Source organism: Mustela nivalis (genome assembly GCF_964662115.1).
Source record: "Mustela nivalis genome assembly, chromosome: 9".
NCBI classification, from domain to species: Eukaryota; Metazoa; Chordata; class Mammalia; order Carnivora; family Mustelidae; genus Mustela; species Mustela nivalis.
Window position 1 is genome coordinate 79101681 of NC_139028.1, and position 27716 is coordinate 79129396.

Sequence of the window (27716 nt, forward strand, 5' to 3'; positions counted from 1 at the left end):
TTGAAGGTTTTCTCCCTTTGCCCTTTCCCCCACTTTCTCTTCCTCCCTCAAATAAAATAAATGCATTGTCTTTTTTTAAGAAAAAGATTTATTTATTTGACAGACAGAGATCACAAGTAGGCAGAGAGGCAGGGAGGGGAAGCAGGCTCCCTGCAGAGCAGAGAGCACGATGTGGGGCTCCATTCGCATGACCCTGGGATCATGACCTGAGCCGAAGGCAGAGGCTTGAACCCACTGAGCCACCCAGGCACCCCAATAAATACATCTTTAAAAAAAAGACTTAAGGGGCGCCTGGGTGGCTCAGTGGGTTAAGCCGCTGCCTTCGGCTCAGGTCATGATCTCGGGTTCCTGGGATCGAGTCCCGCATCGGGCTCTCTGCTCGGAAGGGAGCCTGCTTCCTCCTCTCTCTCTCTGTCTGCCTCTCTGCCTACTTGTGATCTCTGTCAAATAAATAAATAAAATCTTTAAAAAAAAAAAAAAAAAAAAAAAAAAAAAAGACTTAAGGGAGTCTCTAGAAGAAACCCACTTTATTTCAGGGCTCAAAGAAGTTCCACAAATAATATTCCAAAAAAATGAACATCTCACAGTAGGACTAATTAAATCTACCAAGAAAATGCATGAGCAAGAGCCAGCCGAGGTAACAGAAAAGGCTACCATAGATTTCAGATGTTGAAATTCTGAAACACAAATAGAAATTAACTATAATTATTCCACATAAAGAAATAAAGGACCAACTTGAAAATATCAGTATAAGACAGGAAAACCTATATTTTTAAAATAGCCAAATATAAGGGTGCCTGGGTGGCTCAGTTAAGTGTCCAACCCTTGATTTCAGCTTGGGTCATGATCTCAGGGTCATGGAATTGAGACCTATGCTGGGCTTTGTGCTCAGTGCAGAATCTGCTTGAGATTCTCTCTCTCTGCCTTTCCCCCCAACTCTCTCCTTCTTTCTCAAATAAATAAGTAAATAAATAAAATCTTTAAAAATAAAAGTAAAATAGTCAAATATAACTTCTAAATAGAATGAAATAAATAGAATGAAATAAAAAAATTAATGGATTTAATAATAGAGCAGACACACTGAAGAGGGAAATGATGAACCTAAGGCAATTACAAAGAAGACAGTAAGAGGGGCACCTGGGTGGCTCAGTGGGTTAAAGCCTCTGCCTTTGGCTCAGGTCATGATCCCAGGGTCCTGGGATCAAGCCCCGCCTCTGGCTCCCTGCTCAGCAGGGAGCCCTGCTTCCCCTCCTCTCTCTCTTTCTCTTTGCCTGCCTCTCTGCCTACTTGTGATCTCTGTCTGTCAAATAAATAAATAAATAAAATCCTAAAAAAAAAAATAGACTGCAAGAAGTAGAAAATAGGACAGGCTAAGAATCATAGAGGATAAAGTGATGTCATGTACATATAATTAGAAAAGTGAACGGAGAGGACGAAATATTGGACGATTTATAATTGAGCATTTTTGAGAACTAATGAAAAATAACACACATACTCAAGTCAAATAATCTCAAGGATAAATACAAAATCCTATCTAACACATTCTTGTGAAATTACAGAACACTGGGACGCCTGGGTGGCTCAGTAGGTTAAGCAGCTGCCTTAGGCTCAGGTCATGATCCCAGCGTCCTGGGATCGAGTCCCACATCGGGCTCCTTGCTCGGTGGGGAGCCTGCTTCTCCCTCTGCCTCTGCCTGCCATTCTGTCTGCCTGTGCTCGCTCTCTCTCCCTCTCTCTCTCTGGTAAATAAATAAAATCTAAAAAAAAGAAAAACACTAAAGGCAAAGAGAAAAAAAAATGTCACTAGACAAATTATAGAAAAAGGAAAGAATAACTGACTTATCAACAGCACAGTGAAACCAGAATATAATGAATTGATATCGTTTTAATGTGCTGAGAAAGAGTAAATGTCAATCCAGAATCTCTACCCAGCAAAAATATCTTCTAAGAATAAGGTTATAGGACGTGTGAGTGGTTCAGTGTGTTAAGCCTCTGTCTTCAGCTCAGGTCATGATCTCAGGGTCCTGGGATCAAGCTTCCCTTTCTCTCTGCCTGCCTCTCTGCCTATTCTTGATCTCTCTCTGTCAAATAAATAAATAAAATATATTTTTTTTTAAAAAGAGAGAATAAGGTTATAATACAGACAGACTAATCAGACCCTTGCTAATAATGCAAAGCCAAAATATGGAAAGACCACAAATGTCCATCTACTGATGAGTGGATAAAGAAGAGAGATAAATATATGTACATAGGAATATTACTCAGCCATCAAAAAGAATTAAATCTTGTCATTTGCAATGATATGGATGGAACTAGAGGGTATTATGCTAAGCAATATAGTTGATCAGAGAAAAACAAGTACCATATGATTTCACTCATGTGGGATTTAAGAAACAAAACAGATGAACATAAGGGAAGGGAAGGAAAAATAAAATAAGTCGAAAACAGAAAGGGAGGCAAGACCATAAGAGACTCGGTAATTATGGGAAACAAACTAAGGATTGCTGGAGGGGAGGTGGGTGGGGGAATGGGGTAATTTGGTGATGGGCATTAAGGAGGGCACTTGAGGTAATGAGCACTGGGTGTTGTATGCAACTGATGAATCACCAGATTTTGCCTCTGAAACTGATAATACAGTATATATTAATTAAATTGAACTTAAATAAAAATTTTTTTTAAATTTTATTTATTTGACCGAGAGATCACAAGTAGAGAGGCAGGCAGAGAGAGAGAGAGAGAAGCAGGCTCCCTGCGGAGCAGAGAGCCCGATGCGGGGCTCGATCCCAGGACCCTGGGATCATGACCTGAGCCGAAGGCAGAGGCTTTTAACCCACTGAGCCACCCAGGCGCCCTAAATAAAAAATTTTTAATTAAAATTTTAAAAAATTAAAAATGCAAAAATATATACATAAGGCAAAAGAAGAGTGACCTTAGATACAAGTTCTGAAATGCAAAAAAAAATGTGAAGAACACAGAAAATGGTAAAATTGAGGACAAATCTAAATAAATACAAATTGTATAAGACCATATAATTTAGGATTAAAAAATTTTAAAATACAGCATATAAATCTGGGTGTGAAATGTGGTAATGGGGAATGAAGTAGTGTTCTGAGTTCCTCAGTCATTCTGGAAGATGGAAAAGTGATGATTACCTTTGGACTTTGATAACTTAAATATGCATAGTGTAACTGCTGTGATAATCTTTAAAAGAATAGAAACAGTATAACCTCTAAATTAGTAAGAGGGAAGTAATAAAATTAGAAGAACATAACTAGTGAATCAAAAAGAAGGTAAAGGAAAAAAAAATAATAAAAGAGACCCCATATAGAGCTAAAAGTTTAGTGAGGATGGTTGACATAAAGTTATTAATAAAAACTTAATTGTACGTATATATGTCAAAAACAAGGAGAAGAATTTAAACCTATTATTTACATTATCAAAAATAGGAAGTACGTGAAATAAATCTAAGAAGATCTCTATAGAGCTTTTATTCAGAAAAGAAGACAACCTCGTTGAATGATATTAAATACATAAATAGATAGACCTTGCATATGGAAGTCTATTTGTAAGATGTCCATTCTTCTCTTGATTATAGATGATACGCAACCATAGTCAAAATCTCAAAATGCTTTATGTTCTATAGACACTAAATTCATTCTAAAATTCGTTTAGAAATTGAAAGGTCCCAAAATAGACATTTTTAAAGATTATTAAAAACACCTATTTGAGGGGTGCCTGGGTGGCTCCGTGGGTTAAAGCCCCTGCTTTCAGCTCAGGTCATGATCCCAGAGTCCTGGGATCGAGCCCCACATCGGGCTCTCTGCTCCATGGGGAGCCTACTTCCTCCTCTCTGCCTGCCTCTCTGCCTACTTGTGATCTCTATCTGTCAAATAAATAAATAAAATCTTTAAAAAAAAAAACACCTATTTGATGCAGACTTTCATAAATAATTCCGTAGAAGTTCCACTCTGCCACAGATGCATCTATGTGGTAAGAAGCCTGTTCCATCCAACTGGTGAATGGCTGAATGAGGTCCCATCTTTGATCCCAGCTAGTGTGCATGCCTTTCATGTTGCTCCTGTCTATTGCTTACTTCCAAATCCAGATAACTGAATAGTCCTTTATCCCCAAAGTAGGTTCAAAGCAGTTGGTTCAGGCTTTCCAGGATTTGTACATCTCTAAAATCCCTGGTAAATCATGGGAGGACCAAAGTCCCAGTGGGTGGCATATTGGTCATCTTTGAGGAGCTGCCCCAGCCTCTGTTTGCTTGGCCTCTTTGCTCAGCTTCACCGTGGTGATGGCCTGATTGCCCAGTAGAATGTATTTAAGAGAGAGAGAGAAAGCACAAGCAGGAGAGGCAGAGGGAGAATCAGGCTCCCCGCTGAGCAAGGAGCCCCCGTGTGGGACTCGATCCTAGGATCTCAGGATCATGACCTGAGTTGAGGGCAGACACTTAACTACTGAACCACCCAGGCGCCCCTCTTTATTTATTTATTTATTTATTTTTAAAGATTTTATTTATTTATTTGACAGAGATCATAAGTAGGCAGAGGCAGGCAGGGGTGGGGGGAAGCAGACTCCCCACTGAGTAGAGAGCCCAATGCAGGGCTTGATTCCAGCACCCGGAGATCATGACCTGAGCTGAAGGCAGAGGCTTAACCCACTGAACCACCCAGGTGCCCCTTTTTGTTTTTTAAGATTTTATTTATTTATTTGACAGAGAGAGGCAGTAAGAGAGGGAACACAAGCAAGGGGGAGCGGAAGAGGGAGAAGCAGGCTTCCTGCTGAGCAGGGAGCCCGATTCGGGGCTCGATCTCAGGACCCTGGGATCATGCCCTGAGCTAAAAGTAGATGCTTAATGACTAAGCCACTCAGGCGCTGCAATGCTGAATCGTTTTTTAAGAACCATATAAAGGAAAAACTGTTTTTAGCTCAGTCTGGCAGATGAAGATATAAGGATCAGAGGAGCAGGCAAAGTACTTGTCCAGAGTCAGTCACACCGCAAGAAGTGGCAGAGTCAGGCAGTTGGACCTTAGAGCCTTTGCTCCAGATCATTATGGTTTGCTGTATGTTGGAGGTTTGAGTTATATTTACAAAGGAAAATAACAGGTGAAGAGATGATGGCATTAACAGAATCATGGGACCTGGAAAATCCAACATAAAATTAAGACACAAAGCTAGTAATATAATTTGGAGGCAGATGATGAAAAGACTTTTCTTTTACTTTGGTAGAAAGTTTAATTGTATTTGTTGGACATTGTAATATTTCAAATAATCTGAATTGCGGAGAAATGACTCCGCAGAGTTGAGGGGGTAGGAGGAGGGGAAAGAGGGGTGGGGAAAGAGAGAGACTGAGAGATTACTTTGGGTTTCTATGGTTAGATAAGACTTTATAGAAGGTGAATGTCAAGCAAGGTCTTTGAACAAGAATTAGTAAACTTGGGGCGCCTGGGTGGCTCAGTGGGTTAAGCCTCTGCCTTCGGCTCAGGTCATGATCCCAGGGGCTTGGGATCGAGTCCCGCATAGGGCTCTCTGCTCAGCAGGGAGCCTGCTTCTCCTCATCTCTCTCTCTGTCTGTCTCTCTGCGTATTTGTGATCTCTCTCTCTGTCAAATAAATAAATAAAATCTTTAAAAAAAAAAAGAATTAGTAAACTGTGCAGAGAGAAAAGGACTTCCTCCTGTGGGTCTTTTACTTGATACAAAAGGGAGATAATTTCCTAGAGAATGTTTGAAACATGTTAGGCTAAGACATGCCATCTTTCTAAGTTTATCTTTCTAGTTAAAATCTTTGCTGAGACAGGGAAAACATTAAAATGTTTATCTCCTGTTTTGGATTTTGGATTAGAAAAATATGAAATGGCCATAAACGGAGATACAATAATGTCTTTAAAATTCAGCAGATTTCCTTTTTTAAAAGGAGCCTGGGGACACCTGGCTGGCTCAGTTTGAAGGGCATACAACATTGACATCAGGACCATGAATTCAAGGTATATAATGCTTTTTTTAAAGTCCGCTATGGGATAGTGAGCATCATATCATATTATCATTGGATTTAATAGGTGAAACACTTGTATAACTGGTCATTAGACTTAGAAAGTAGTTTATACCTTCCTGTGAGGATCAAGAACTACTTTATGATCTCAAATCTAGTCCCTTATCATAGAAGTAAATACATGCTCATTCTTAGAATCTTGAAACAGACATAAATTCTCAGAGTTCTAAGCTTCATAAGGTGTTTCTAAGAGGCCAGAGCATGCTGACTTGCATTGCCTCAGGCCTTAAAAAGAAATGAGAATGTGGGCTAAAAGGATATGTTATTATTCAAAAAAAAAAAATGTGGGCGCCTGGGTGGCTCAGTGGGTTAGGCCGCTGCCTTCGGCTCGGGTCATGATCTCAAGGTCCTGGGATCAGTCCCGCATCGGGCTCTCTGCTCGGCGGGGAGCCTGCTTCCTCCTCTCTCTCTCTCTGCCTGCCTCTCTGCCTACTTGTGATCTCTGTCAAATAAATAAATAAAATCTTAAAAAAAATAAAAGAGCTGGTAAGTCATAGTAACAAGGCCTCCTTCAGGTTATGTGATGTAACATTGCTACGTGGAAAGTCTTTCATCTGTAAATGCCAGTATAAAGGTAGACGTGTGCCTTATTTGTTTATTTATTTATGATAGATGAGTACTTTATTTTTTTAAGATTTTTTATTTATTTGAGAGACAAAGAGAGTGTGACTGTGGGGGAGGGCAGAAGGAAAGGGTGAAACAGACTCCCTGCTGAGCAGGAAGCTGAAGCAGGGCTCAATCCTAGGGACCTGGGATCATGACCTGAGCTGCAGACACTTAACCGACTGAGCCACCCAGGCACCCTGATAGATGAGTACTTTAGTACCAAGGTCTTACAATAGACTTTTAAAGAAGTAAGGCACAGTAATTATGGCATTCTTGATCCAAGTATTGCCTTCTGTTTCTTTTTAGATTACATAGTATCTGCAAACTCCAAATTAGTTATTGTGACAGCAGGTGCACGGCAACAGGAGGGAGAAAGTCGCCTTGCCCTGGTGCAACGGAATGTGAACATCATGAAATCAATCATTCCTACCATAGTCCAGCATAGTCCTGACTGTAAGATGCTTATTATTTCAAATCCAGGTAAGTCTTTTATCCTCCCTTTAACTGAATAAGATGATCTTTCCATACTATTTTTAAAAAACAACTTCACTGAAGTAATGTTTCTGTACAATAAACTGTACCCATTCAAAGTATATAATGATTTTTCCAGCTTTATTGAGATACAATTGACATAATGGGTAAGGTGTATAATACAATGATTTGATAGACTTGTATATTGCAAAATGATTACCACAGTAGGATTAGTTAATACTTCCAATACCTCACATAATTACCATTTCCTTTTTATGGTGAAAACATTTAAGATTTACTCTCTTTGCAGGTTTTAGGTATATAATACAGTATTGTCAACTATAGTCACCATGCTGTACCTTAGATACTCAGAGCTTACTCATTTTATAACCGTAACTATAAACATCTCTCCATTTCCCCCCTTCCCCAGCCCCTGGCCACCACCTCTTTGTTTTTATGAGTTTGACCATTTTAGAAGCCACATGTAAGTGACATCATTCAGTATTTGTCTTTCTCTGTCAGACTTAACTTCACTTAACATAATGCCTTCAAATTCGTCCATGCTGTAACAAATGGCAGAATTTCCTTCTCTCTCATAGCTGAATATTAAATTGTAGTTATATAATTTATACAATATAAATTTTAATTATATAATTTATATAATAAATATGTATGGATGAATATTAAATTGTATATATACAATATTAAATTGTATACATATGTCTATATATATATATATATAACTTACAGTTTTTTTCTTCTTGTGCAGCTTTTATTCCCATGACACATTCATTCCATAACTAGAAGTCTGAATCTCCTTCTCCCCCTGAACCCATTTTGCCCAACCTCTTCGCTCCACTCCCCTTGGGCAACCATCAGTTTGTTCTCTGTATTTATAGGTCTGATTCTGCTTTTTGTTTGTTTATTCTTTTTTTTTTTTTGGATTCCACTCATGAGTGGAGTCATATGGTATTTCTCTTTCTCAGTCTGATTTATTTCAATTAGCATAAATACCCTTTAGGTCTATCCATGTTTTCTCAAATGGCACAATTTCATTTTTTATGGTTGCATAATATTCCATTATGTACTACATTTTCCTTATCCATTTGTCTGTTGATGGACACTTACATTGCTTCCATATCTTGACTATTGTAAATAATGCTGCAAAAAATACAGGTGTGCACATATCTTTTTAAATTAGTGTGTTTTTTTTTTCAGGTAAATACCCAGGAGTAGAATAATTGAATCATATGGCATTTCTGTTTTTAATGTTTGAGGAACCTTCATACTGTTTTCCACAGTGGCTGCAACAGATCGCATTCTTTTTTTTTTTTTTTTTAAGATTTTTATTTATTTATTTGAGAGACAGTGAGAGAGAGTATGAGAGGCGAGAAGGTCAGAGGGAGAAGCAGACTCCCCATGGAGCTGGGAGCCTGATGTGCGGGACTCGATCCCAGGACTCCAGGACCGTGACCTGAGCCAAAGGTGGTTGCTTAACCAACTGAGCCACCCAGGTGCCCCAACAGATCATATTCTCACCAACAGTGCACAAATGTTCTTTTTTCTCCACATCTTTGCCAACACTTGATGTTTCTTATGTTTTTGATTTTAGCCTTTCTGACAGGTGTGAGGTGATAACTTGTGGTTCTGATTTGCATTTCCATGATGATGAATAATGAGCATGTTTCCATGTATCTGTTGGCCATGTATATCTTCTTTGGAAAATGTCTATTTATGTCTTTTGCCCATTTTTTAATTGGGTTATTCATTTGGAGAGGGTTAAATTTTGTAAGTTCTTTGTATATTTTGGATACTAACCCTTTATCAGATACATCATTTGCAAATATCTTCTCACACTCCATAGGTTGCCTTTTAGTTTTGTTGATAATTTCCTTTGCTGTGTAGAAGCTTTTTATTTAGATGTAGTCCCAATAATTTATTTTTGATTTGGTTTCCTTTGCCTTAGGAGACATACCTAGAAAGAAGTTGCTATGGCTCATGTCAGAGAGGTTACTGCCTGTGTACTCTTCTTGGACTTCAATGGTTTCCTGTCTCACATTTAGGTCTTTCATCTATTTTGAATTTATTTTTGTGTGTGGTGTAAGAAAGTGGTTCAGTTCATTCTTTTGCATGTGACTGTCCAGTTTTCACATATTATTGAAGAGACTGTCTTTTTCCCATTGGAAATTCTTACAGTTGTGGGTTTATCTCTGGGTTTTCTATTTGATTCCATTGATCTATGTGTTTTTTTCTTGTGCCATTAACATACTGTTTTGGGCACCTGGGTGGCTCAGTGGGTTAAGCCACTGCCTTTGGCTCGGGTCATGATCTCGGGGTCCTGGGATCGAGTCCCGCATCGGGCTCTGCTGAGCGGGGAGCCTGCTTCCTTCTCTCTCTCTCTGCCTGCCTCTCTGCCTACTTGTGATCTCTCTGTGTCAAATAAATAAAATCTTTAAAAACAAAAAAACAAAAAAACATACTGTTTTGAATACTATGGTTTTGTAATATAACTTGAAGTCAGAACTGTGAGGTTTCCAGGGTTGCTTTTATTTTTCAAGGTTGCTTTGGCTATTTGGGGTCTTTGTGGTTCTATACGAATTTCAGGATTATTTGTTCTAGCTCTGTGAAAAATGCTGTTGGTATTTTGAAAGGGATTGCATTAAATATTTAAATTGCTTTGGGTAGCACGGACATTTTAGCAGTGTTTGCTTTTCCAGTCTGTGAGTATGTCTTTCCATTTCTCTGTGTCATCTTGCGTTTCTTTCATCAGTGATAGTAGCTGTGGGGTTTTTCATATATGGTCTTTATTACCTTGAGGTATGTTCCTTCTACACCTACATTGTTGAGGGTTTTTATCATGAATGGATGTCATGCTTTGTGAAATGCTTTTTCTGCATCTATTGAAAGAATCATATGGCTCCTACCCTTTCTTTTATTAATGTGGTATGTCACATTGATTGATTTGAGAATATTAAACCATTCTTGCAACCCAGGAATAAATCCCACTTGATTGTGGTGAATTATTTTTTTAATGTATTGTTGGATTTGGTTTGCTAGGATTTTGTTGAGAATTTTTGCATCTATGTCCATCAGAGATATTGGCCTATAGTTCTCCTTTTTAGTGGTGTCTTTATCTGGTTTTGTTATGAGGGTAATGCTGGTCTCAGACTGAATTTGGAAATTTTCCTTCCTTTTCTGTTTTTTGGAATAATTTAAGAAGAATAGGTATTAACTCTTTAAATATTTGGTAGAATTTTCTTGTGAAGCCATACGATCATGGACTTTTGTTTGCTGGGAGTTTTTTGATTAGTGATTCAGTTTCTTTGCTGGTTATCAATCTGTTCAAGTTTTCTAGTTTTTCTTGCAGTTTAGGTAATTTCTATGTTTCTAGGAATTTATCCTTTTCTTCTATGTTGTCCAATCTGTTGGCATATAGTTTTTCATAATATTCTGTTGTAATTGTTTATATTTCTGTGGTGTTGGTTGTTATTTCCTCTCTCATTTGATTTTATTTTCTTGTTTTTTTTTCTCTTTCCTTTCTTCTTTTTTTTTAAGATTTTATTTAATTTGTTGGAGAGAGGGAAGGAGGGAGAAAGCACAACCAGGGGGATCAGGAGGCAGAAGGAGAAACAGGCTCCCTGCTGAGTAGGGAGCCTCATGTGGGACTTGATCCCAGAACCCTGGGCTCACGACCTGAGCAGAAGGCAGATGCTTAACCAACTGACCACCCAGGCATCCCTTCTCTTTTCTTTTTGATGTTTGGCTAGAGATTTATCAGTTTTATTAATCGTTTCAAAGAACCAGCTCCTGGTTGCATTGATCTGTTCTATTGTTTTTTTAGTTTCTATATCATTTATTTCTGCTCTAATCTTTATTATTTCCTTCCTTCTGCTGGCTTTATGCTTTTTCTTTTTCTGGATCCTTTAGGTGTAAGGTGAGGTGGTTTATTTGAGATTTTCCTTGCTTCTTGAGGTGGGCATCTCTTGCTATATAGTTCCTTCTTAGGACTACTTTCACTACATCCCAAAGGTTTTGGGTATTGCGTTTTCATTTTCATTTGTTTCCATGTATGTTTTAAAATTTCTTCTTTGATTTCCTGGTTGACCCATTCATCGTTTAGTAGCATGTTGTTTAACCTCCATGTATTTGTGGTCTTTCCAAATTTTTTCTTGTGGTTGACTTTAGTTTCACAGTGTTGTGGTCAGAAAAGGTGCATGGCTTGACTTCAGTCTTTTTGTATTTGTTGAGGCTTGTTTTTGACCTGATATATGATCTATTCTGGTGAATGTTCCATGTGCACTTGAAAAGAATGTGTATTCTGATGTTTGAGGGTGGAATATTCTGAAAATATCTGTTAAGTTCAACAGATTCTTTCTTCTTTTTTTATTTTTTTATTTTCATTTTTATTTTTTTTAAGATTTTATTTATTTATTTGACAGAGATCACAAGTAGGCAGAGAGGCAGGCAGAGAGAGAGAGAGAGGAGGAAGCAGGCTCCTTGCACAGCAGAGAGCCCGACATGGGGCTCGATCCCAGGACCCTGAGATCATGACCCGAGCCAAAGGCAGAGGCTTTAACCCACTGAGCCACCCAGTTGCCCCGTCTTTCTTCTTTTTTTAAAAAAATATTTTATTTATTTGACATTCAGAGAGAGTGAGAGAGTGAGAGAGTGAGAGCATAAGCATACAAGGCAGAGAGAGGGAGAAACAGGCTTCCTACTGAGCACGGAGCCCGATGTGGAGCTCCATCCTATGACCCTACCATCAGGGCCTGAGCACAAGGCAGATGTTTAACCGACTGAGCCACCCAGGTGTCCCATGAGAAAACTGTTCACTGCCCAAGTGGGGATAGGAATAACACCCTCTAGGAGCTGTGCTGTGTGGTGGTCCTCTTCTCTAATGACCTGAGCCAAAGGTAGCACTTACACTGAGACACCCAGGCACCCAAATTCTTTCTTCTTCTTCTTCTTCTTCTTTTCTTTTTTTAAATTTTATTTATTTATTCATGAGAGACAGAGAGAGAGAGAGAGGCAGAGGGAAAAGCAGGACCCTGGGATCATGACCTGAGCCGAAGGCAGACGCTTAATATCTGAGCCACCCAGGCGCCCCATATTCTTTCTTCTTAATCCATTCTGTTGTTGATGCTATCTAGTGCAGTTTTCATTTCACTCATTACAATCTTCAAATCTAGAATTTTGTTCTTTTTTTAATGATTTCTATCTCTTCATTAAATTTCTCATTTTTGTTTTCCTGATTTCCCTGAACTATTTCTGTGTTTTCTTGTAGCCCATTTACTGCCTTAAACCAGATATTTTGAACTCTTTGTTTGCTAAATCACAGATCTCCATGTCTTTGGGGTTGGTTCCTGGAAGATGATTGAGATCTTTGGTAGTGTCATGTTTCCCTGATATTTTTTTGTTCCTTGAAGTCCTGTGTCACTGTCTTTGCACTTGAAGTAGTTGTAACCTCCTCTAGTCTTTACCAACTTAGTTCAGGGCAGAAATGTCTTCTGTCAGCCCTGCTAGGAATTCTGAGGCTTTATCAGACCTATGTGTATGCCTCTTCACACATCTTACACCCTGTTGTGGCAGAATTCTTAAGCTTCTGCACCTTATTTTGACCCTCATTGCAGTAGGCCAGATGCTGACAGCCTCTCTTTTGCTTTCCCAAGGATGTGGCTTAAGTTGTAGTTTGCAGTCTCTTTCTGACCCACAGTTTTGGTCCAGCTTTCTGCCTGTGTTCACTAGCTATTTGCTAATGCCCCCTCTTGCCATTGGAGTAGTACATACCGGGAGCTGACCACGTAGTACATACTTGGAGCCGATCCACTGCCAAGGCATCCCCAGTGGCTTAAGGGCACACTTCTTGATGGAGTCCACAGCACATTTAGTAGGATCTGTATCTCGTATTGCCCCTTTGAGAGTCCTGTCTGCCACTGTCTTAGCTTCTCCTCATTCCCCAGTCATGCAGCACAGGACTCAATTCTTTGGATGGGGTGAGAAAGAAGTGGGCTTCTTTGGCAGCAGTTTGCGTAGCTTACTCACACACTCATACTTTCCTTTGTGGGAGAAATCATGAGCTAAGAACATCTCTTGGCACTGAGCTCTACCACCTTGGGGGAGGAGTGATGTATGTAAAGTCAGACTGTTCCTCTCACCCTCTACAATGCACCCAAGCTCATTGTTTTGCCCCAGTGGTGTGCTGGGTCCTCTCTGCCGGAAACCTGAACTTCCAGAAAGGCTGTCCTATCCCTGGGTGGATTGTCTTAAGATGGTATTTTCCAGGGGCTCCTGGACTGCAGTAAAGTGGGGCTGGAATTGGCTCATGGCCCATTGCAGAGTCCACAGCTGGGACTGAAGCCTCTGTGCCTATTACATGTCTGACACATGGGTGTGTGAGTCTCCTGCTGGGTTCCTTGGCGTATAGTGCTGAATCCTACTGATCTAACAAAGGCACTTTTGTCCATGGGTGGATGCCGGATTGTTGGTTTTGAGGAGTGGGTGGTAAGAAGGTTTGTTTTATTTGGCTGTGTTGCTGATGTCATTCCACAGTGGGTATTGATAGATGTAATCACTCATGAAACCACCACCATAATCAAGATAAGTATATTTCCATTACCTCTGAAACTTTTCTTGTACCTTTTTGCAGTCTGTTGCTTATTCTACCTCTGGCTCCGTTTTTTGGAATCTCATATAATGGCATCATACATTCATTAGTGAATATAATCCTTTTTGTTGGGTTTCCTTCACCTAGCATGATTACTTTGGGATTCATCCATGTTGCTCAGTGTATCAATGATCTATTCCTTTTTTTTACTGCTGAAGAGTAATTAATCTTTCAAATAATTTAAGATTTTCTTTGTTTATCCATTCATAACCATTTATCCATTGGTAGATACTAGGTTATTTCCAGTTTTTGGCTATTATGAATAAAGCTGCTATAAACATTTGTGAACAAGTATTTTCATGGGTGTATGTCATTATTTCTCTGGGTAAATACCAGGATGGCTTACATGGTATGTGTATGTTTAACTCTGTGAGAAGCTGCCAAACAGTTTTTCAAAGTGATTGTTCATTTTACATTCCCATTAGCACTAGAAGAGAGCTCTACTTGCTCCACGTCCTTGACAACATTTGGTATTATCAGTCTTTTCAGTTTTAGTCATTCTAATATCATTATGGTTTTAATTAACTGTACTCCCTCCATGATCAAAGATGTTGAGCATCTTTCTTGTGTTCCTTAGCTATTAGTGTATTTTCTTTTGTGAATGCTCTGTGCATCTCTTTTGTTAATATTTAAAAATTATATCTTTTGACTTTTAATTCTTTTGATCTATAACTCAACCTTTAATTGTTGAATTATAAGAGTTCTTATATACATTGTATACAAGTCCCTTTGTCAGATATAGGTATTACATAAGTTTCTTTCAGTCTGGAGTTTGCCTTTTTGTGTTCCTAATGGTATTTTTCAAAGAGTAGAGTATGTCTTTTGGTGAAGTCCAGTTTATCAGTTTCTTATCTATGTTTTATGCTCTTTTGACTTTAATTTTTTTATTATTATTTTTCAAAGATTTGTTTATTTATTTGAGAGAGGGAGAGTGAGAATGAGCAGGGAGAGGGGTGTAGAGGAAAAGCTCTCAAGCAAACTCAGCACTGAGTACAGAGCCCGACGAAGGGCTCCCTCTCACAGCTCTGAGATTGTGACCTGAGCCAAAATCAGGAGCTGGCCAACTGAGACACCCAGGCGCCCCTGTGCTCTTTTGACTTTTACTTAAGAAGTCTTTAGCCCAGGGGCGCCTGGGTGGCTCAGTGGGTTAAGCCTCTGCCTTCGGCTCAGGTCATGATCTCAGGATCCTGGGATCAAGCCCCGCATCCTCCTGCTTTCTCCTCTCTCTCTGCTTGCCTCTCTGCCTACTTGTGATCTCTCTCTCTCTGTCAATAAACAAAATATTAAAAAAAAAAAAAAAAAGAAGTCTTTAGCCCACCCTAAATCTGAAGATTTTCTCCTTTATTATTTCCTATAAGTTTTATCATTTTATCTTTTATATTTAGGACTGAAGCTCTTTTCATATTAATTTTAGTGTTTGATGTAAGGTGTCATTCATTTTTTTCAAAGATGATATCTAGTTTTTCTAGCAACATTTATTAAGAATAATTCTTTAATTTGAATTGCTTTGATAACTTTTTTGAAAATTATCATTTATGTGAGTCTATTTCTAGATTCTCTATTTTTTTCATTGATCTTCATATTTTTTGTTATTATCACACTATCTTCAAATCAGCTAATGTAAATCGTCTTTGCTCTTCTTTTTTTTCCCCTCTTATGCTTTTCTAAAATTACTTTGGGTATTACATATTGTTATCATTTTCACATAAATTTTATAATTAGATCATCCATTTCTATAAAAAACACATGCTGGGATGTTAATTGAGATTGTTAAATCTATAGATTAATTTGGAGATTGTATCTGAACACTGTTGGGTCTTCCCAGTCCACAAATATGGAATATCTCTTCATGTATGTATGTCTTCTTTATTCTCTTTTAGCAGTGTTTTGTAGTTTTAAGCATATAGGTCTTAAACAAATTGTATTAAATTATCCCTAAGCATTTCATATTTTTGATGCTATTATAAAAAAATCGTCTCTACATTTCATTTTCCCATTGCTTATTGCTAGTATGTAGAAATACTACTGTTTTTTTCATACTGACTTTGTATCTTCAAAACATTGCTAAGATCACTTACTAATTCTAGTAATTTTGTTCAAATTCTTAAGATATTTTGTCTATATTACCTTGTCATCTGTAAACAGTTTTATTAAGTTTAATTCTTTCTTTCCAATGTAAAGACCTATTTATTTCCTTGCCTCGTTCTACTGGTTAGGACCCCCCAGCACGAAGGTCAATGTAAGTAGTAATCAGATATAAATCTGCTGACTCTGGAGGCTTGTTTCCTTCCTCCTTTTGGTAGCTTATCAGAGAGCTGTTGGTAGCTCAGAGAACTGAGCCGGCTTATGGAGAGACAGCAAGGCCTTAAGCCGATAATCTGCATTACTGGCATCTGTGTCCCTTGGTCCTGGAAATACATATTCCCTATTATTGCTAGACCCAGATACTCCTTGGTAAATTTCGTGTTACTTAAAGAAACTGAGCATTCCTTCCCCACTCCAAAGCTAACTTATAGATACGTAACAGTGTGGTGGTGGAACTTGACTTGTTCTTGCTCTTGGAGGAGTTTCTAGAGAACACCCAGCTTGCTAGCCAAAGGAGGCTCCTCTGCACTTGGCTGTATTGTGTACAGAGGATCCCTGCCTAACTTGTGGTGTGGGATAATGGGAATTCAGTGCACACTGTGTGATTCCTTATTTCTCTGCTTCTAACATTTTCTCCAGTAAATACTATTTATATCTCCATCCTCTGGTGTTGGAGGCTTGTGTCACCCTTGCCCAAATATCGAGAGGGAACATACCTCCCTGATTGTTTTTCTTGTGGGAAAGCATTCAGTCTTTCATCATGGAGTATGATGTTTAATGTGAGTTTTCTTATGAAATTCCCTTCGTTTTACAGTTGTAGAAAGTTTTTTTTTTTAAAGATTTTATTTTATTTATTTATTTTTTATTTTTTATTTTTTATTTATTTTTTTTTAAAGATTTTTTATTTATTTACTTGAGAGAGAGACAGTGAGAGAGAGCATGAACGAGGAGAAGGTCAGAGAGAGAAGCAGACTCCCCATGGAGCTAGGAGCCCGATGCGGGACTTGATCCTGGGACTCCAGGATCATGACCTGAGCTGAAGGCAGTCGTCCAACCAACTGAGCCACCCAGGCGTCCCAAAAAAGATTTTATTTAGAGAGAGAGAGCCCACTCAAGCAGGGGATGGGGCATAGGGAGAGGGAGAAAGAAAATCTTGAACAGACTTGCTCAGCAGGAAGCCTGAAGTGGGGCTCAACACAGCACTCAGTCCCAGGGCCCTGAGACCAAGACCTGAGCCGAAATCAAGAGTCCAGCACTCAGCTGGCTGAGCCACCTATGCACCCCAGAAAGTTTTTTTTTTTTTCATGAACAAATGTTGAATTTTGTCATTCACATCTGCATATGGCCCTGATCATGCATATGGCCTTATTTTAGGTAGGAGATGCTGATAGATTAGATGAGATTGTGGTGAGGGAGAGGCGAAATCTAGGTGTGCTTAAGAAGGTAGAATTAATTGACTGCTTATTTAATACAGATACATCATCTCAAAAGAGTTTTTTTTAAATTTAAAATTCTTATCATGAATAATTTTTTTAAAGCTTTTATTTTTTTGACAGCAAGAGCAGGAACACAAGCAGGGGGAGTGGGAGAGGGAGAAGCAGGCTTCCCACCAAACAGGGAGCTCAACGTGGGGCTCCATCCCTGGACCCTGGGATCATGACCTGACCATAGGCAGACACTTAATGACTGAGCCACCTAGGTGCCCCATCATGAATAATTTAAACTTTTTAACACCTTTGTGAGAGATAATCCTTATTTGTTTGTTGATTTGCTTCACTTTAGACTCTGTAATGAATCTGTATTTGATTTTAAGACAGTTTATCTAGGAGTGCCTGGGAGGCTCAGTTGGTTAAGCATCCAACTCTTGATCTCAGCTCAAGTCTTGACCTCAAGGTCATGAGTTCAAGCCCCACGTTAGATTCCATGCTAGGCATGGAGCCTACTTAAGAAAAATAATAAAATAAAAGTTAAAAAGACAATTTATCTATTTAGAAAAGAAAATTTTAGAAGGAAGTTACCATTAATTTTTTTCTAACAAATTGTTTCTTCCAGTGGATATTTTGACATATGTGGTCTGGAAGCTAAGTGGCTTACCTGCAACTCGTATAATTGGAAGTGGTTGTAATCTAGACTCTGCCCGTTTCCGTTACCTAATTGGAGAGAAGTTGGGTGTCCATCCCGCAAGCTGCCATGGTTGGATTATTGGAGAACATGGTGATTCTAGTGGTAAGTATAAACCTATTATCATTACGTAATCATACTTATCTCTAATCATGCTTATTTTCTTTAAAGTCCATTTTTTTCCCGATTTTAATATAGCTACATAACTTTCATTTTGTTGGTACTGCCCTGGTTTATCTTTTTCTATTCCTATATTTTGTCTTCTGTTCATGGATTTAGCTACTTCTCATAAAATAGTACACATAGCGTATAGCTATTTTATGAGAGTTTCTCATATCTGGAGAACTTTACCTTACTTTGATTTTTTTTTTAATATATTTTTTTAAATTTATTTGTCAGAGAGAGAGCGAGCGAGAGTGAGCACAGGCAGATAGAGTGGAAGGCAGAGTCAGAGGGAGAAGCAGGCTCCCCGCGGAGCAAGGAGCCCGATGCGGGACTCGATCCCAGGACGCTGGGATCATGACCTGAGCCGAAGGCAGCTGCTTAACCAACTGAGCCACCCAGGCATCCCTTACTTTGATTTTTTAACAAGATTATTAAGATATAATTCACATATTATAAAATTCATCCATTTAAAGTGTATGGGTTTTAGTATATTCAAGGAGTTGTACAACCATTACTACAAGATAATTACAGTACATTTTCATCACCCCAAAAAGAAACTCCCATTACTGTGCTCACACGAAACCTAGCCTCAGGCAACCAATAATCTACTTTCTGATTCATTTATTTCAGATTTTTCATGTAAGTAATATTATATAATATGTGGTTTAAACTATTACTTAGGCCACACTGACCTTTTTCTTTTCTGAACTTAAACATCTAATATCTGCTGCACAGTTAGAACTTTCTACTTCTTACAATGTTCTCTAATTTGGCATACATGCAAATCTTTCCATAATGTCAATAAACCCATTTTATAGGGAATAGGGAGCATTTGTTCATTCAATCATTCATTAATTCAAAACATTTAGTGAGCCTTTCTATTGTCCTTTTACTTCAAGGGTCATAATATAATAGATATTCTTAAAATCATGATAAAATTTATCATATACTTTAAAACTTTTTTCACTTAAGTATATATAAAACATGCTGAAAAATTGTACAGAATATAAATTTATAGCTCAATAAATCATCAAATAGTGAACATATCTGTGTAATTACCATTCTGGTAAATGCACCAGAAAACACTTTCATGACCTTTCTCAATTACTGTCCTTCCTTTTCCCAAGCTGAACTTCTCATACCATGGTGTTTTACTTTAGAAAACAAATGTTTTTTTTGGTTTTGTTTTGTTTTGTTTTTGTTTTTAAAGATTTTATTTATTTAACAGACAGAGATCACAAGTAGGCAGAGAGGCAGGCAGAGAGAGAGGAGGAAGCAGGCTCAGCAGGGGCTGAGCAGAGAGCCCGTTGCGGGGCTCGATCTCAGGACACTGGGATCATGACCTGAGCCGAAGGCAGAGGCTTTAACCCACTGAGCCACCTAGGCGCCCCCAAAACAAATGTTTTTGATTTGACTTAGATAAATATTTGTTTCACCAGTGCCTTAATTTGACCCTTTTTGCTTATTTTCTTAACTCAGTTCTTCCTCCTCAAAGTCCTTAAAATTGATTTTCCTAGGTATGTTTTAATGTCTCACATTTAATATTCCATAATTTTATTTTTTAAAAAGTAGTATATTCTGATTAGTATTGATTTGAATATATTTATTATTTAATTTAGTGAGATTTTGTTTCTTTTCTCTTTACTGCTTTCTACTTGATCAGTTAAACTTTCTTTAATTTCTTTTACTACTTTGGATTATACAATCAGTTTGTAAGTGGTTACCTTTATTCATACTTGTCCTCAAAATAATTAGTCTGTTTATTCTTCTTTGGAATAGACCTTACAATGTATTAAGTTTGACTGACCTTGTTCTCTCACATATGTAATTACAGTTGACCCTTGAACAACATGGAGGTTAGGGGTTCCAATCCCCACACAGTTGAAAATCTGCATATAACTTTTGACTCCCCCCAGATTTAATTACTGATAGCTTACCATTGACTGGAAGCCTTAGTGGTAACATAAGCAGTTAATTCAATCAAAGTATGTTATACATATTATATGCTCTTTTCTTTAGAGTAATACCTTGTTCATCTGCAAGTTTTTTTTCAAATTGTTGCACGTCTCCAAAACATTTTCCAATATACTTACTAGAAAAAATTCTTGTATAAGGAGACTCACACAGTTCTACCTGTGTTGTTCAAGGGACAACAGTATTAAATACTTTTGGGGTTCCATTCTGTTTTTATCTCTCCAAAGTAGTTATTACTATTCAAGTGTAACACCTGTCTGGATTTGTGTACCTGTTTGCCATTTGTATTGCTTATCTTTATTTCCTGTATCTGTCTCCTTCCCCTGGATTCAGTTCTTTCTTCCTGAAGTATATCTTCAGGAAGTATATCTTGTCAGTTTTGTTCATGTGGAAGTGTTTTAGACTCACCTCATTCTTTTTTTTTTTTTTTTTAAAGATTTTATTTATTTGTCAGAGAGAGAGAGTGAGAGCGAGCACAGGCAGACAGAGTGGAAGGCAGAGTCAGAGGGAGAAGCAGGCTCCCTGCGGAGCAAGGAGCCCGATGTGGGACTCGATCCCAGGACGCTGGGATCATGACCTGAGCCGAAGGCAGCCGCTTAACCAACTGAGCCACCCAGGCATCCCAAGACTCACCTCATTCTTGAATGAGAGTTCCGGGTTGACAGTTACTCCTCGTCAGCTCTTCGTTACTGTTGTGTAGTGTTTGCTGCTCTTTTCCCTCGAGCTCCTTCTGATGTTTTATCTCATCCTTTTCTTTGTGGATCCTGCAGATGCGTCTTGCTTTAAATGCCTCCTATACCACAAAATTACAAATGACTTCTACTACATATTTTTCTAATACTTTATAATTTTGGTTTTTGTTTCTTTCTTTTGTCCATTTAAAACTTATTTTTATATATGTGTAAGATAGTTACCTAACTTTATAATAGAAACCCACTGAACTCAAAGAACTGATGCAGCACTAGAAAGAAGAATTTATTCTGAGATGTGTTTCTTTCAGTGCCTTTATGGAGTGGGGTGAATGTTGCTGGTGTTGCTCTGAAGACTCTAGACCCTAAATTAGGAACTGATTCAGACAAAGAGCAGTGGAAAAATATCCATAAACAAGTTGTTGAAAGGTAACAGTACTTATTCAATGTCTCAGTGCCTTAATAATCAGTCTTGAGAATTAGTTTCACAAACAAAAAGTATGCACTTGATCTTTGCCTTTTTTGTGATAAATAATTCTAACCTTCTGAAAATCTCCAAATTCAGAATTATATTATGCATAGCTTTCTTTGGGGGTCATTTTTAAAAAATTTATTTGACAGACAGAGATCACAAGTAGGCAGAGAGGCAAGCAGAGAGGGAGAGAGAGGAGGAGGAAGCAGGCTCCCCGCTGAGCAGAGAGCCTGATGCAGGGCTCGATCCCAGGACCCTGAGATCATGACCTGAGCTGAAGGCAGAGGCTTAACCCACTGAGCCACCGAGACACCCCTTTGGGGGTCATTTTTTAAAGGAAAATCTGCTTATACTTTCACAAGAACTCATATGTGTTTGGAGGCTATATAGCATAGTGATTATGATCATGGATTTCGGAACCAGATTGCTGAGGCTTGAACCTGCTCACCATTTGCTAGTGGTATGATATTGAGAACTTATTTAAAATATTAAAAGTACAGTTTCTTCATCTTTTTTTCTATTGAAGTATAATTAACATACGGTGTTATACTAGTTTCAGGTATACAACATAGGATATTGATTGATATATAATTCTATACATTAATCAGTGCTCACCACAATAAGTGTCCTCACCATCTGTCATCATACAACATTATAACAATATTATTGGCTACATTCTTTAAGCTGTACTTTTCATCTCCATCACTTATTTATTTCATAACTGGAAATTTATATCTATTAATCCCTTTTATCTATTTTGTCCATCCCTCTGGCAACTACTAATTTCTTTTCTGTATTTAAGAGTCTGTTTTTGTTTTTGTTTTTTTTTAAATATTCCACATATAAGTGAAATTGTATGGTATTGGTATTTCTCTGTCTTACTTCACTTAGCATAATGCCCTCCAAGTTTTCCATTTTGTTGCAAATGGTAAGATTTCACTCTTTTCTATGGGTGAGTAATATTCCACCACATCATCTTTATCCATTCATCTATTGATAGGCACTTGGGTGGTTTCCATATTTTGGCTCTTGTAAATAATGCTGCACATCCTTTTCCTCTAATAATAGAGCCTGTGAAGGTTATTTTGAACAGTAAATGAGTTAGTACATGTAAAATGCTTAGAATAGTACCTAGAAATTATTAAGTGTTCATCAAATGATTTGATGAAAAGAAATATGAAATTGATCAGACGATCAGAAGTTAACTAGGTTTATTTATAAGTAAAATAAGTGTCCCAACTCTATACATCAACTTTAAGAGCACACATGATTCTCCTTCATGCTTTAGTCAATTATATGAGTAGAAGTTATAGAACTTAGAAATCACTGTTGGGTATTCAAAACTGGAATACTAAACCTACAAAAAAATACATCTAGATGTATGGGGGGAGGGACAGAGGGAGAGAATCTTCAACCAGACTTCCTGCTTAGTGCAGGGCCCTATGTAGGCACTTGACCTCATGACACAAATCATGACCTGAGCTGAAACCGGCGGTTGGACGCTCAACTGACTAAACCACCCAGGCCCTTGATAGTATCTTTTGATGTACAAAAATTAAAAAGTTTTTATGAAATCCAATTTGCCTTTTTATTCCTTATGTTGCTTTTGTCATCATATCAAAGAAAGCAATGCCGAATGCAATGTTGTGAAGCTTTTCCCCTATGTTTTCATGTAAAAAAGTGTCATGGTTTTAGGTCTTTTATTTATATCCTATCCATCTTGAGTTAATTTTTGTATTTGGTCTTAGGTAAGGGTCCAACTTCATTCTTCTTCATGTGGATATCTAGTTTTCATTCTTCTTCATGTGGATATCTAGTTTTCTCAGCATCTTTTGTTGAAAAGACCGTCCTTTCCCCATTCAGTGGTTTTGGCACCCTTGTTGAAAATCAATTGACCATAGATATGGAAATCTATTTTTGGATCTCTGTTCTATTTCATTGGCCTATATGTTTATCTTGGTGCCAGTACTACACTGTTTTGTTTACTGTAGCTTTGTAGTAAGTTTGGAAATTAGGCAAACTGAGTCCTTCAGTTTTGTTCTTCCCTTTCAAGATTGTTTTGGCTATTCAGGGTCCCTGAAATTCCCTGAGATTTTCACTTTAGGTTTATTTATGTCATCTTTAATTTCTTTCAACAATATTTTGTAGTTTTTTTTGGACAATTCTTTCACTTTCTTTGTTAATTCCTAAGTATTGTATTCTTTTTGATGTTGTTTTAAGTGAAATTGTTTTAATTTTCTTTTCATATTGTTCATTGTTAGTGTATATAAATGCAATTTTTGTATGTTGACTTTATATCCTGTTACTTTGCTGAGTTCATTTATTCTAACAGTATGTGTGTGTGTGTGTGTGTGTGTTGTGTGTGTGAGAGAGTGTGATCTTTAGAGTTATGTATATATAAGATCACATTGTCTGAGCAGAGATAGTTTTTTACTTCTTTCCAATTTGAATGTCCTTTATTTCTCTCTCTTGTCTAACTGCTCTGGATAGATTTTCCAATTCTGTGTTGAATAGAAGTGGCAAACTGGGCATTTTTGCCTTGTTCCTGATCTTCTTTTCCCCCTAAGATTTTACTTATTTATTTATTTGATAGAGAGAGACACAGTGAGAGAAGGAACACAAGCAGGGAGAGTAGGAGAGGGAGAAGCAGGCTTCCTGCTGAGCAGGGAGCCCAATGCAGGGCTCTATCCCAGGACCCTGGGATCAAGAACTGAGCTGAAGGCAGATGCTTAATGACTGAGCCACCCAGGCACCCCTTCCTTGTTCCTGATCTTAAAGGAAAAACTTTCAGTCTTTCACCATTGACTGTGATCGCTGTAGGTTTTTCATATATGGCTTTTATTATGTCGAAGTAGTTTCCTTAATTCCTGGTTTCTTAAATGTTCTTGTTATGAAAAGGTGTTGAATTTTGTCAGATGATTTTTTTGTATCAAATGGGATGATAATGTGTTTTTTTTTCTCATTATGTTAATGTGTCAAATTATGTTGATGAATTTTGGTGTATCAAACCATTCTTACATTCCATTCCAGGAATAAATCTCACTTGGTTATAGTGTATAATTCTTTGAAAATGCCCCGAATTTGGCTTGCTAGTAATTTGTTGAGGTGTTTTGCATCAGTATTCATAAGAAACATTGATCTGAAGTTTTCTTTTTTTATGGTGACTTCATCTGGCTGTGGAATCAGGGTGATGCTGGCTTCATTGAATCAGTTAGGAAGAATTCCCTCCTCTTCAATTTTTTTGGAAAAGTTTGAAAAGGATTGGTCCAGGGCTTTTCTTTTTGGGGAGATTTTTTATTACAGACAAGCATTCTTATTTTATATAGGTCTTAATCTGTTCTTCTGTTTATATATGATTTAGTCTTGCTAGGTTAGATTTAAGTTTGTGTTTCTAAGAACTTGTCTATCCATTTCATCCAGGTTATCTAATTCATTGGCATACAGTTTTTGTAGTGATCTATTATTTGATGCATAAATGTTTATAATTGTTATGTTTTCTTGCTGTTTTGAATCTTTTATGAATATATACTGTCCCTCTTTGGCTATTGTAAACTTTCTTGATTTCTATTTTGTATGATATTCAACCACCTCTGCTTTCTTTTGGCTACTATTTGCATAAAATATCTTTTCTATCCTTTTACTTTCAAACTATTTGTCTTGGATCTCAAATGAGTCTCTTATAGGCAGTGTATACTTAGATATGTAATTTTATCCATTCTGTCAATCTGTGTCTTTTGATTAGAAACTTTAACCCACTTACATTTAAAGTAATTACTGATTAGGGGGAAGTATGTCATTGTGCTATTTGCTTTCTGTATGCCTTAGAGCTTTCTGTTCCTCATTTCCTGTATTATTGTCTTCTTTTGTGTTCAGTTGATTGTTTTGGTAATGATATATTTAAATTTCTTCTGTATATATTCTGTAACTATTACAGTTATTTTCTTTTGGGTTACCATGGGTATTACACTTAGCATCCTAAAATTATAACACACTTATTTGAATTTATACCAGCTTAACTTCAGTAACATACAAAAGCTCCATCCTCATCCTTTTTGATTATTGATATAAAAAAAGTACATGTCTGTACATTGTATGCCTTCCAAATAAGCTAATAACTCTTAACTGCATTAGTCTTTTAGCTTTGAAAACAAGAATTACAAACTAAAGTAACAATAATATTATCTTTTTGATTGTTTTTAAAAAATGTATTGGTCTATTAAATTATTTTTTAAAAAGTAGAATTATAACCATTGCTATAATATTACTTGCTTTTTATAATTGCCCATGCATTTTCCTTTATTGAGACCTTTCTGCTTTTATATGGCTTTGAGTTACTGTTCATTTTACCCTACAGAACTCTACTGAGTATTTCTTACAGGTCAGGTCTAATGGTGATAACTCCCTCAACTGTGGTTTCTTTGGGGATATCTTAATTTCTCCCTCATTTTAGAAGGACAGTTTTGCCAAATATAAATTGTAAGATCCTTTGTTGACAGGTCTTTTTGCAATGATCGGGGGGAGTTGCAACAACAATGGCTGCCTTTCTTTTTCTACACATCTGTCATCAGAAGCAACCCATCAGCCATTAGAGCACAGATCCTTGATATTTAGAGGACGGTGTCCTCCTTGCAGGCCGTGCCCAAGCTGCTTGGTGAACATGTGAACAGTTGCCTGCTGAAGTTGGGGGATGAGTAGCTTCTACTGTGCTAAGAGCGGAAACTGGCCAAAATTAACTACAAATTACCATTGGAACCTTTCCCTGAAAGTTTCAAGCCTTTAATAGACTCCACAGTTCCAGAATAGTTATATCAGACAGATTTTGACAAAACAGTTATTGTCTAGGTGAGGAGATAGAATCCTGGTGCATCCTACTTCATCATCTTTTCAGAATTGTCCAGTGCTTAAACCAATTTTTTTTTTTTAATCTAGAAAACTGTTTCGTGCAAAAGCATACCCAAAGTCATCTTCCTAGATAGTCCTGCCTTTTTGGAAAGGATCCATACCTACTGTTAACCATCTACCCATGATACCTCTCCATGATCTTGGGTGATCCTCTTTGTATCATATATTCCTCAGAGTTCCTTTGACAAACATGTCTTCAATATTTTATACATAAGAAAAAAGACAAGCTGGTATACCTATAACCACCAGGATCTATAAAACAGGTAACCAAAATCACTCATTGGTATTTTGGTAATCCTTAGTTAATCCTTCCACTTTTATTTATTATCACTGTACCTTATTAAATGTATTGACAGACTCATTTAATTGTGTGTTTGATATTTCTAAAACAAATTTATTTCCTCCTCTGGCCTAATTATTTCTAGAGAGATCACATCAGTTGGAAGTTTTAGGTCAACTATTTTTTCATTTTGGTTATTTTTATCAGTATGTTTCATTTTCTTTCTTTTCCCATTTTCTTTTTTTTTTTTTTTTTCTTAGAGAAAAAGGGATAGAGAAAGCACACACACAGAGGAGGAGGGGCTGAGGGAGAGTGAGAGACTCTTAAGCAGACTTCACACCCAGCATGGAGTCTGACTCGGGGCTGATCTCACAACCCTGAAATCATGACCTGAGTCAAAATCAAGAGTTGGATGCTTAACCAACGGAACCACCCAGACACCTCTTATTTTCTTAAATTTCCTTACAGAAACCTACTAAACTTTGTTATACCAAATAGCTTTGGCTAAGAGATCAAGTTAGTGCCTAGCAAAAAAAAACTGTTAATATTATAGTATCATTTTCTATTCTTCTTAACACAAGTGTCCTTTACCCATATACCACATATTTCCAGATACAGGGGCCATTACAGGCCATTTCCTAGTACATGCAGAAATGACCTGATCTGGAGGCAGAAACACAACTCAACCACTAAGGAACCTGTTTTAGCCAATACTGGTTTGCAAATGTCAGTGGAGCCACCGATCTAGTTCTTGCAGGAATGTTACAACATTGGTTTCTGTCTATCCAATTTCTAATAATTGTATCACAGGGAATGTTATAGTTTCTTTCTAATTTAAAATGCTGTTGCTATATGGGAATAATGATTAAGACTACATTTTCCACTGAAGTTCTGTGTGATTTAAATACCAAATACTGTGGGGTGCCTGATTGGCTCAGTTGTTAGACATCTGCCTTCAGCTTGGGTCATGATCCTGGGGTTCTTGGATCAAGCCCCACACTGGCTTCCTGCTGAGTGGGAAGCCTGCTTCTCCCTTCCCTACTCCCCCTGCTTGTGTTCCTTCTCTTGCTGTCTCTGTCAAATGAATAAATAAATTAATTAAATCTTTTAAAAAAAGAACTTTCTTTAAAAATAAATACCAAAGGGCACCTGGGTGGCTCAGTGGGTTACGCCTCTGCCTTCAGTTCAGGTCATGATCCCAGGGTCCTGGGATCCAGCCCCGCATCAGGCTCTC

The 27716-nt window shown here is 37.6% G+C and overlaps 1 protein-coding gene across 2 annotated transcripts in view; it reads left to right on the plus strand.

The window, feature by feature from the left end:
• LOC309872710 (L-lactate dehydrogenase C chain) overlaps window positions 1-27716 on the plus strand; it is a 47472-nt gene that overhangs the window by 14400 nt on the left and 5356 nt on the right. For both annotated transcript variants that reach the window (XM_082747333.1, XM_082747332.1), the window contains exons 4-6: window positions 6966-7139; window positions 17932-18105; window positions 21140-21257. In XM_082747333.1, the coding sequence (XP_082603459.1) occupies window positions 6966-7139; window positions 17932-18105; window positions 21140-21257 (466 nt within the window). The remainder of the gene's footprint in view (window positions 1-6965; window positions 7140-17931; window positions 18106-21139; window positions 21258-27716) is intronic.